Here is an 11,618-nt window from a genome sequence, read left to right as displayed (position 1 = left end):
GGTGCAGCTACATTTGAGTTGGGATGAAATCCATTGATGTTTCCCAACCCATTGACTTCAGCAATGGGTTCAGAAACATTTGCATACCTTTAAAAATCAATAGGACCCTGAAAAGATTTTCACTAGACAAAATGGACTTACTGTGGCAGGAAAAGAATAAAAGAACACAAAGGAAAGAACCATGATTTCAATGGATTGTTTTCATCAAATGTGTCTTTCACATCAGACATGGGTCACGCTACAGTGTTCTAATTTTTATCTCATAGTAGCAGCTTAACTGGCAGGAGAACTCATTAGTTAAAGGTTGTAACAGACAGGGGATAGGGATTGTTTGAAGTTTCTGCTGGATGCATCACTGTGAACGTTGTCGTTAATTACCCAAATTAGTGAGACTGAGATGTTTTCGGCGTTGGCCATAGGCCAGCTTCCAGATGCTATTCTTATCTTGGGGGAATATCGACGATATTTCTTCATCTCTCTGGGGGTCACAACTTACCGAGACAGGGATCACCAATTACGAAGTGACAATAACCTTTAATTTAACTTTTAAATCCTTTTTCAGGAAATAGGCAGTCTTCACACAACACATGAATCATCCTGTACTCAAATACACCATTACGGTTTATGTACCATAATACTTTCAAGCTTTATAACCTACCCTGTGTTATAGTTTAGTGTATACAAGGTATCAAAACAATACTTTTTTGGGTAGTTTTGAAGGAACAAACATGTTGCTGGACCTGTTTCACCTTTAAGGGATCAGTATGTATAGGAGAAAAAACCTAATCGAATGAGATACATCCTGTAAGAGAGAGAAATACATTAAAATGCATGTCTGCCAACTCAAATACAAAAAAATATATTTAAATGACATAATTGCCACCAAGTCCTGAGATGGCTGGCAGTCCTTGCAGGGGAAGCAGTAAAAGGAAGAAGTGAGGAAACGAGCTACTACACATGTTACTGTTAAGACCTCTTCTCACAACTAGGTTATTATTTTAAGCTTTGTCACATCCGTCAATTGATTTTAGACCCTGTGGGGGCCTTACGGGTCTGTGTGCGAGCGAGTGAGAGTGAAGGTGCACATGGACAAAAATTAGGTTGAGAAAAGGTTAGGACAGGGACAATCACAACAGGAAAGAGGGGAAGGATTGGAGAGGAGTAGAGGTGGTCTCCAGATTCCTGAGGTTATTTATAAGAGTGTCTTCAAGGACACCAATGATTTGGGTCAAACTATTTCCTTCTCCTCCTGAGGTGTACCAAGGTTCCTCAATAGAAAAAATGGTCCCAGAAAAATCTCTCTCAGAAGATTAAATAGGATGCCTTTTATTTTAGGGAGCAGTAACCCTGGATGAAAGAACATGGTAAACTGTTTGATATCCTCAGCAAACACTGGCAAATTGAATTTGTAGGTAAACATGTTTGCAACTGGTGTAGGAAGAATGGTTTGACATAAAACTGACATGCTTTTAAGATGCTTTACTTTGGAATTTAATAAAATCAATAGATCTTTCCTTTTTCAAAGATGTATCACTCTTTCTTTGTGGTTATCTCTCTGTGTGAAGAGGACCTTGCCTTGGCCACATAGGGATTTATATGAACATGGTAGCTGGATTTTTACTGCCACCCACAAAGCTGTTATTGTATATGTGTTCACAAAACTGTGCTGTTTAATGTTCATCATGTAGCTGTTTTAATTGAACACCCGTACCACTGAGCTTTAGTTCTGGTCTACATCTCCTTGGGAGTATTCTTTAACTTTAATGCTCAGGTGAGTTACACTTTTCAGTTTACAGATGCCTTTGGAAGACAAGCTAATGATATCATATAATGCATCCCTATTATAACTGTGGACTAAATACGAGATTGTGTTTGTCTGCCATCTAGTGATCAAGTTAAGCCACTGCATGGAGTTTATGGGCGAATAACTGAGGGACATCAGGTATCTGTAACTCTTTACTATTGTGAAGGGCTGGTTTAAGCGTAAATGCTTTCCTGTTTTGTATTAACATGTAATATAACATTCACCATAAACTTATCATTTAAATTATATCAAGGAATTACACCAAACATACAAAAGTGTTATATTACTTTCCAGGAAAATACCATAATAAAAAAAGTCTGTAGTTTCAATATAATATTTAAATCCAATTAAATTCAGATGTGCTTAAGTGCATTCATTTTGTCATAAATATTAACTTTTGGAAATATTGTGAGTTACATGCAGATATGCTTTCAGTTAATGTGAAAGAAAGAAAACAAGGCCAACTGCTGTGTTTCCCGGCATGCCACTGGCGTACACCTCTGTTCACCTAGCTATAACTTAAATACAGAGAGCTTTGAATCATACATTCTACAACATTCACGCATGGCCTCTATTTTGTAGACAGCACTGCTGTTAATTTACTAGATATAACATCATTTGCACCACAGCGAAGGTTGTGTTCACATTTAAGAGGGTATTGATACGACATGTCTACCCTGTAACTTCCGTGGGCGGAAGCTCATTGTAGAGGTCACATGCTGAGTGCTCGTCACTCAACCAATCACCTCGGGGAAGGTCTGAGACAAGAGCCAATAGTTACCCTAGCAGGGTATCACCTGATGCGGGTGAGCGAGTGAACAGAAAGTATGGGTCAACGTGAGCAGTTGTTGCAGGAGAAACCATGAAGCGCAGTTCATCAGCGCCTCACGGTGGATGTGACGCTCACTGACTTGGAATCGCTCGTGGCTAGCAAATGAGTGCGATGTATGAGGTGGAGCACAGCTCCAGAACCCAATTCAGACTACTCTCCCCCCACTTTTTTACAAACTTTAAATGATAATGAATTATTTATTTTTTTGTTTGCTTTTTACATATTAGTATTTAGACATATGATGTTTAAAGGTTGAACGTTTTGCCAACTGTAAAAATCTGAATATTGGCTTGTCCTTTTCATAAAGTGCAACTTCAAAGCTTGTAATTGGACAGCCTCATTCAATTTAATGTATGATATTGGTTACCTTTGAACATTGATCATTTAATACTAAATACTCTTTTTACGTTGTTTAAATTGTTTTTAAAAAGATAGATACATAAGATACATGAGAGCTCTAAGCTCAAATATATTTGTTTCTTTTTGCACTTCTGTTGATTTCAAAAAGTAAATACATTGATCAGTGGAATATATCTGAAACACACGTCTGAAAAACTATTTGGTTGTGGTGCAGTTTGAACTTAAACCTCAAACATCATCTGCAGACATCACGAGGATCAGGACAACAAGCAATGAAGAAACAATAAGGGATGCGATTACTGGAATTCAGAAAAGGAGGGAAGAGTCTACACAAACTTCATAGCATGAAATATGACTTACCAAAAGAGAAAGCTAGAACATGAGAAATACTTCAATACAAACATTAAAACGTCCAACTAATAAGGAGCTACACTCAGATTTTTGGGCCATATGTTAATCATTTGTGTAAATTAACTCAGAGATCCAATGTCTCCAGCAACCCAGAGCTCTTCAAAAATGACTTCTGTGTGAAAAAAGGCCATGGCCACTCATATTAACAGATGGGAACAATATGAGCCTTAATGGCTTAGAAAAGGAGGGTATAACCTTTTCACCAAGAAACATGAGCGTGCTGACCCAGCATCAGCCAAATGAGGTCACTTGAAATAATAACATATAATTATGAAGTTAATTTCATTTTTATTTTGTATCATTTAATAAACTGCTTCTTGAATAGGTCAGGTCAATTCCCCTATCTAAAAAGGAAAAAATAAATTGCAAATATTAATTAATGCAATTTGTTTAAATGTGTGTCTTTTAGTGCATGAAATCTAAACCCAGAGACAGTAGTCTTCACATGACTTAAAACATGTGGAATCAAACATGTGGATAAGGTTTGTCCAGCATCAAACCTAATGGTTGGGCCCATATTCTTAAACATAGACTGTGAAAAGGAACTGGTCATTTAAAAAGTGATATGGGCAAAAGTGTGAAAATAGCTTACAAAATTGTATTGCAATTATTAGCACACTCCCAAGTCATGTTAACAGTCATTTTTGTCCTTTTTCAGGATACCAATTTGAGGGGGACTATTTGAGATGTGTTTCATGATCCAGCGCAGCTGTGTGCCCCTCTCTCTGGTGTACGAGCCGCCCATGTGCCAGGCTGCCCTCAGGATTTAAACTCCCAGCTGTATTATCCACCGGCCAACTATTGCAGCTGCAGGCTGCAACACAAACCCCTCTGTGTCAACACCAGATTTCTAATGACTCATGCACAGTGACCCTGTGAAGAGGCAGACCCAGTCTGCTGTGGGACCCTGACAATATGCTTACCAAAGCAATGCACATGCAGGGGAAATTAAACAGCTTTCCTGTTGTTGCTGTGGTTTGCATCCCAGCTTTTCAGCTGCTCATTGTTTTCTCTATTATACAATGAATTGCAATAAAACCCTTTTTTGAACAACACTTTAATTATTTTGTGATATTGTGTAAATACTTGAAACAAGTGCTTTATTTGATGACTTTACAGGGTTTATTAAACCTTTCTGCTCACTTAGGTTAACGAAAAACAAATTGATGATATCAAAATATCTATTTGCAGTCTCCCAATTATGATCCGACTCAATGTGGGACTGGGTTTGTCTTCCATCTAGTGGTCAAATTAAATCCCTGCAGGAAACATAATAGAACCACTGACAGATCTCTACCTCCTACTAATGTTAACGACTGCTTTGGGGAAAATTCAGAGTATACTAGAATACATATTTCAGAATTGTGTCATTCTGGGAAAAAGCCTTGTGACAGCACAGTAGACTATTTGCATTGTGAATATTTTCATGTTTATTTTTTTTTTATATTGCATTACATTTTTTATTTACATGTTATGTTACTATTACTGTCATATGCTAATTTACCTTCACCATAGGAAATGTTCTTGTCTTTACGGAACTCACAATATATATAGTTTTCATATAGTTTCCAGAAAATACTGTGGAAACATTGGTCTGTAGTTTTCAATGGGAGATTTTTAATCAAAAAAGACAGAATTGCTCCCTGTTAATATGGGGGGAAACGGCTCTGTTTCCCAGCATGCCACTGGTGTTCATGCTACTGTTCAACAGCGATACTTAAAATACAAACAGCTTAAAACAAAAACTTTTACAACATTCACGCTTGGCTTTTATATTGCATACGGCCTCGTTGGTATAACAAAATAGGCCTATTTAAGTCCGTATAAATTGCACCACAACAAAGGTTGCGTTCACATTTAACGTGGTATTAATACGACGTCTCTGCCCTTCTTACTTCCGTGGGCGGAAGCTCATTGTAGAGGTCACATGCTGAGTGCTCGTCACTCCACCAATCACCTCGGGGAAGGTCTGAGACAAGAGCCAATAGTTACCCTAGCAGGGTATCACCTGATGCGGGTGAGCGAGTGAACAGAAAGTATGGGTCAACGTGAGCAGTTGTTGCAGGAGAAATCATGAAGCGCAGTTCATCAGCGCCTCATGGTGGATGTGACGCTCACTGACTTGGAATCGCTCGTGGCTAGCAAATGAGTGCGATGTATGAGGTGGAGCACAGCTCCAGAACCCAATTCAGACTACTCTCCCCCCACTTTTTTACAAACTTTAAATGATAATGAATTATTTATTTTTTTGCTCTTTTTTTACATACTTTGTGTTTTTGCTGTGCAAACTGTAAACATCTGAATATGGGCCCACAGTTACACTTTTCATAAGTGTGCAACTTCAAAGCTTAGTACTTGACAAATCCATGTATCTACGGACCATTTATTTTTCTTTCTTTGAACTAGAGGGTCCGAGAGAGTCTTTTTTCGTTTTTGCTTTATACCTTCCTAAATGGTCAAATGGTCATTGGAGCGAGGGGCGGGGCAAAACTCGGAAGTTATTTCAAAACAAAAGCACTGGCATGCTAAGATATACTTGCATTGAAGCACTACAGTATCCGGTTGAAGGAACGATGATGATATTTTAAAGGGAAAACGAGGTGAATTTAGGCTGGTTCATTGCTGTCACAACCAAAACAGAAACACATTGAGCCAAAAAAAACAAAAGTTATTGAGGGCTGAAAATATAATAAGCCTCTAAGCGCCGTACGTAGAAGCTGCACACTTATGAAAAGTGTAACTGTGGGCCCATATTCAGATGTTTACAGTTTGCACAGCAAAAACACAAAGTATGTAAAAAAAGAGCAAAAATAATTCATTACATTTAAAGTTTGTAAAAAAGTGGGGGGAGAGTAGTCTGAATTGGGTTCTGGAGCTGTGCTCCACCTCATACATCGCACTCATTTGCCAGCCACGAGCGATTCCAAGTCAGTGAGCGTCACATCCACCGTGAGGCGCTGATGAACTGCGCTTCATGATTTCTCCTGCAACAACTGCTCACGTTGACCCATACTTTCTGTTCACTCGCTCACCCGCATCAGGTGATACCCTGCTAGGGTAACTATTGGCTCTTGTCTCAGACCTTCCCCGAGGTGATTGGTGGAGTGACGAGCACTCAGCATGTGACCTCTACAATGAGCTTCCGCCCACGGAAGTAACAGGGCAGAGACGTCGTATTAATACCCCGTTAAATGTGAACGCAACCTCTGTTGTGGTGCAATTTATACGGACTTAAATAGGCCTATTTTGTTATACCAACGAGGCTGTATGCAACATAAAAGCCAAGCGTAAATGTTGTAAAAGTTTTTGTTTTAAGCCGTTTGTATTTTAAGGGTTAAGTGTTTTCAAATTTAAGAGAAAGAATATACATTTGCTCTTTAGTATTTATAGCTTAACAAATAATAATGCACAATTATTGATTTTGCTTGACAACTGGACCAAAGCATCGAGGTAAATGTAATGTAATGTTTGGTTTGTACATACTTTTGTTTAAAGTATTGATTTTTAAATGTCATGCACTTATCGCCTGTTAGATCTTGTAACAATTTTGCATAGTCAAAAAATAAATGTTTTTAACTCTGTGTTAGTCTGTGACCTCTTGACCTGGGGGCATGGCCAGGGCATGGCCACTATCAAACAATAAGGGTTCATGTTTCTGTCTGACCCAGTTCAAGGGTCTTATCGGAGCGTGTAGAGTTACCCGGACAGTATGATCTGAAACAGAGAGACTGAGAACTTAAACCTCAAACAGCATCTGCAGACATCGTGATGATAAGGGCGACAAGGGAAGGGTTGAACAGAAGGGCAACTAAATGGCCTGTCCTATAAGTCGGCCGATTCCCAAGTTTATAATGGACCTTTCTATCTACTGTATCAGCTTGGAAATTTGACAAAATGCAATGTGATCCCAACAGCCTCAGCTCCAAATTCGGAAAGGGTCCGTTCAACACTTCTTACTCCCCTACTTTCAGTGCCCTTGCTGACTGATTTGATAGTTTTACACTTACCAGTTAAAACACATTGTGAGTCTGTTTGTTGTTAAAGTATGCTCCTTGAAACACCTATTGTTGAAGGATCTACCAAAGAAGTAATTTTGAGTACTTTGCCAGGTGTGTATATATCTGTCTGTCTGTGAACACATTTTGCGTAGATACAGTATAGGAACGATTCCAGAAGAAGTCACACAACTGATGTACGTTGTCCAAGGCATGTCTTCTGAAGTAGGGTGATACCTTCGCAACATGGTCTTTACTTCATCTTAAAAAGGTACAAATAGTTTCAACATGGGTCTTTTACTTTTAATGTATATGACGTGTCTTTGTGTTGTGTCCTGTATCTCTGCTTTCCTCCTGCACAAAAAATTAAGCAATTGCTCATTTCTTCCAGGAAGATACCATCTTGTAATCTAAAACAATACCTGCTTTTGACCCAATCATGACACAAGTAGTACATAGTGCACATTGTTTTTAAGAATGCCACTGCTTTTTTGAACTATTGAAGTTTTTTTTGGTTTGAGACCGTACACAAAATATGATCCAACCATCTGTATAAAGCTGGATCTGTGTCAGGGCAGATAGTTGCTGAACTATCAACAACCCACTTTGTTGCAATTATCTGATGGAGTTGTGATATGTGATCCAACATGATTATCATTAAGCAGAATGACAGCAACGGTGGCCAGGTCAGAAGCAGCATAAAGTGGTAAAACAATAATAAGGTTATATGTATGTACATTTTAATTAATTGAACTGTCCCTGCATTTTACCGTATTTCAGTGTAGATTAACATCCATGTTCTTAAATAATTCTAAATGAAGTTTGTTAACTTCATAGATGGGTGAAGAGATCAGGATCAAGACCTGGGTTTTTAATTTATTGGTCGAAGCAACCTTGTGTTTGCATTGAGGATCATGAAGTGTGTTTTGGACATGATGATGGCATGATTAGGATCAATTGTGTTTGGTAAACATGTTTATTGACTACTTTGTGAGAGAAAAATATGAGGGCACATGGCCACTCACATTAGTAACAGATGGGAATAATGGAAGCATTAATGGCTTAGAAAAGGAGGGCATAACCTTTTCACTCAGTTAGAGACAGAAACATGAGAGTAATGACCCAGCATCAGCCAAATGAGATTAAAATGTTTTAAAATGTGTAACTATATATTTTTTATTTCTTTCACATTTAATAACTGATTCATGCCCTTAATATTGATTTGTGAATTGATTATTTGACAATCTCATCAGTAAAGTGCACAAATAGCCATTCATGCTGGTGTGGTTTTACAGTGTACATTTACCAAATTTGCCAATACTAGTTTGTCTTCAGGCTTTCACTTTCGAAAAGGGACTCACTTTCAGGAATTTTGGTGGGTGGACCTTGCAAATTAAATCAAAACACAGGTAGAGTAGGTGGACTTCACATGGTCAAAAACGTGAGGGATCGACCACGTGAACCAGGTTTGACCAGCCCCCTCCCCAATGGTTGAGCCCATATTCTTCAATACCACCTGTGAAAAGGAGCACTGTACATACATACAAACACACACACACACACACACACACACACACACACACACACACACACACACACACACACACACACACACACACACACACACACACACACACACACACACACACACACACACACACACACACACACTAAACACACCCACATTCTGTATCTACCCCTGTGTTTTGAGACCACTCTCAACTCTAAACACTATAGCTGACATGTGATTTCTGGAATGATGTTGTAGACTACTAGTGTACTGGGGCAGTCGAGGTGGATTAAGGTTTCCATAAAAGAGGATAGACAACATTCATCCTTTCAGAACATCATAAAGGAGAGGAACATGGTGGAGTTGGGGAACTGAGTGGACAGAACAAGAGGAAGAATCCAGTCTCATCTAATTTGATAAATACAACACAGATTTATTGGATAACTAAAACCATTTCCCCTGTGGTAAAATCTTCAGGCTTAAATTCATATTGTCGTCATAGGATATCTCTGTAATTTCATGAACGACAGAGAGGTCATATGTCAAGGTGTGTTTTTTCTCTTTAATTTAAGTTTGCATCAACCTTATATGTTGATATTGTTGCAATGCTATTCTCCTGAGTGTGTCTATTGTTTTTGTAATTATGATTTTCAAAATGTCTCATTTTCAGAATGCCGTCGTTAGTGTTGAAATGCATTCTGCTGTGTGCCCTAATGCATGCAACGGTGTTTTCCTGTATGCTGAAGAATCACACCTTATGGATTGAAAGGCAAGACTGCGGCCAGTGTATGGCAATCAACACAACCATTTGCAGCGGCTACTGTTACACACAGGTGAAACACACTCTCCACTGTTCATAGATAGTCTTTAGCTGAACATTTTGATGCAACAATTAAAACAAAGAAGCATGCTGTTGGCGTGGTTATGCACATGAAAAGAATAGTTGATGCAACGTACTGCAACGCTATACCTTGATTCTTCATCTTAAATTGTCTCAACAAAGGAAGTTGGAAGTTTAACAATGTTGGCAGAAGTAAACGAAAAGTAAAGATGATATTGAATGATTAACTCCACCAGGCTAACAACATGGAGATGGCTAGACGGGCAGATAAAAGCTAACAGGGCCAACAGTGGGAACATTGCAAACAACAGCAACAGTGTTTAGAGAGTTAAAATTGGTAAACTGAGGGGCTGTATTTGTTTCAGGAGCAATTACTGTAAGAAAACCGAGCAGCAGCCATTAGCTAGTCAGTTGGACAGGGATTCACATCCACACACGGCAAGAGCGGCTGAAAAAAATGGGGGGAGATGAAGCTTATATTTCAACACACAGTGTGACTTCATTCTCTGCTCAGGAAAACATTTCTCCACTATGTCTTTATAGAGAAAATTGTTTTCTGCTGTTTTATTAATGCTCTGAATTTGGAATTTAGAGTCTTTAAACTGCCCCAAGTCAAAAAGCTACAATGGCCATTGGCCAGTTTCAGAATAACAAAAATTGCCAAAGTAACTAAGCGTGAGAATAAATATAGAGTAATAAGTACAATATATAAGTGGGAAATATAGAGTAGTTATAGTAACATAGCAGAGAGTAGGCCTACCTTGATATAACATGTATTTGTAGGCTACAGTATTTGAGTAAAATAGCCTTGTTTAGTTTTTTTGGTTTGTGAAACTGATTATGGTGCTGTAACACAATTTACACACCACAATCTCATGTTAACAGTGCCGTTTTCCCGTTGTCAGGACACCAATTTGAAAGGAAGGTTTGGGAGGATTTTCCTGATCCAGCGCAGCTGTGTGCCTCTGTCTCTGGTGTACCGAGCCGTCCATGTGCCGGGCTGCCCTCCGGATGTTAACTCACAGCTGTATTATCCTGAGGCAAAGCGCTGCAGCTGCAGGCGCTGCAACACGCGCACACACCACTGTGTCCGCACCAGCCGGGTCTCTAATGACCGATGCAACGTGACCCTGGTCGGTGTGAAGAACCAGACCCAGCCTGCTGTGGAAACTTGACAATATGCTTACACATGCAATGCACATGCATGCCAAATGACACAGCCGATGGACGAATGTTTATTTGTATTTTGTGAAACTCAGCTCTTCAGCTGTTTATGGTTCCTGCAATTTATTTAAAATTAATTTAATTTAATTGTGAAAGTGTGAAAATTAATAAAATAAAAAATAATATGGAAAAAACGAGTGCATTATATATTTAACTATACGGTTTTGTCTCTCAAGGTCGGGAGGATAATGCTTTTGTTAGTTTGGGCTTCTAAGGTTTGAGAGCCCAGGCAGAAATTAAAAGCAGTACTTTGGCATAAGTAGTTTCACATGGAGTCTGAGCACCCTGTGAGAAATGTTTAGGAAATGTTGCATCATGCTAACCTGTGAGAATTAGGACAAGTTGGCCCAACCTTCTTTGCAAATCCCCTCTTCTCACTGGCAGGTCAACACGCATCCTCACTTTTTACATTCATTCCATCAGCTCTGAAGACAGCCGGAGACAAAGGACACTTAAACTTCGTTAAAGCAGGACATTATCTTTCCTTTAAGGTAGGTCGAGCATGCCTTTAACGGGTCGAGCATGCTTTTAACGAGAACCATAATTTTTCGTTCGAAATATACATTTACAACTTTGAGCTAACCAGTCATCCTTGTCACTGTTGTCCAGAAATAGCTCATAAAAGAAGCAGGGCAGGGCTG

At 39.0% G+C, this 11,618-nt stretch overlaps 1 protein-coding gene across 3 annotated transcripts; it reads left to right on the top strand.

The window, feature by feature from the left end:
• Window positions 1-6,552: 6,552 nt before the first annotated feature.
• Window positions 6,553-11,030, top strand: LOC134863100 (thyrotropin subunit beta-like). Of its 3 annotated transcripts, XM_063881385.1 has the most exons (4): window positions 6,553-6,857; window positions 7,558-7,673; window positions 9,583-9,745; window positions 10,659-11,030. In XM_063881385.1, the coding sequence occupies exons 3-4, from the start codon at window positions 9,584-9,586 to the stop codon at window positions 10,926-10,928; spliced, it is 432 nt and encodes a 143-aa protein (XP_063737455.1). In that variant the 5' UTR covers window positions 6,553-6,857; window positions 7,558-7,673; window position 9,583; the 3' UTR covers window positions 10,929-11,030. The 3 variants fall into 3 exon arrangements, with proteins under 3 accessions (XP_063737455.1, XP_063737446.1, XP_063737439.1); XM_063881376.1 differs by lacking the exon at window positions 6,553-6,857 and having other exon boundaries at window positions 7,275-7,673; XM_063881369.1 differs by lacking the exons at window positions 6,553-6,857; window positions 7,558-7,673 and adding an exon at window positions 9,018-9,459.
• The last annotated feature ends 588 nt before the right edge of the window (window positions 11,031-11,618 follow it).

This window comes from Eleginops maclovinus, chromosome 1, assembly GCF_036324505.1.
Source record: "Eleginops maclovinus isolate JMC-PN-2008 ecotype Puerto Natales chromosome 1, JC_Emac_rtc_rv5, whole genome shotgun sequence".
Lineage (NCBI taxonomy): Eukaryota > Metazoa > Chordata > Actinopteri > Perciformes > Eleginopidae > Eleginops > Eleginops maclovinus.
Note: the sequence above shows the minus strand (reverse complement) of the source record. Positions and strands in the feature narration are given on the sequence as shown.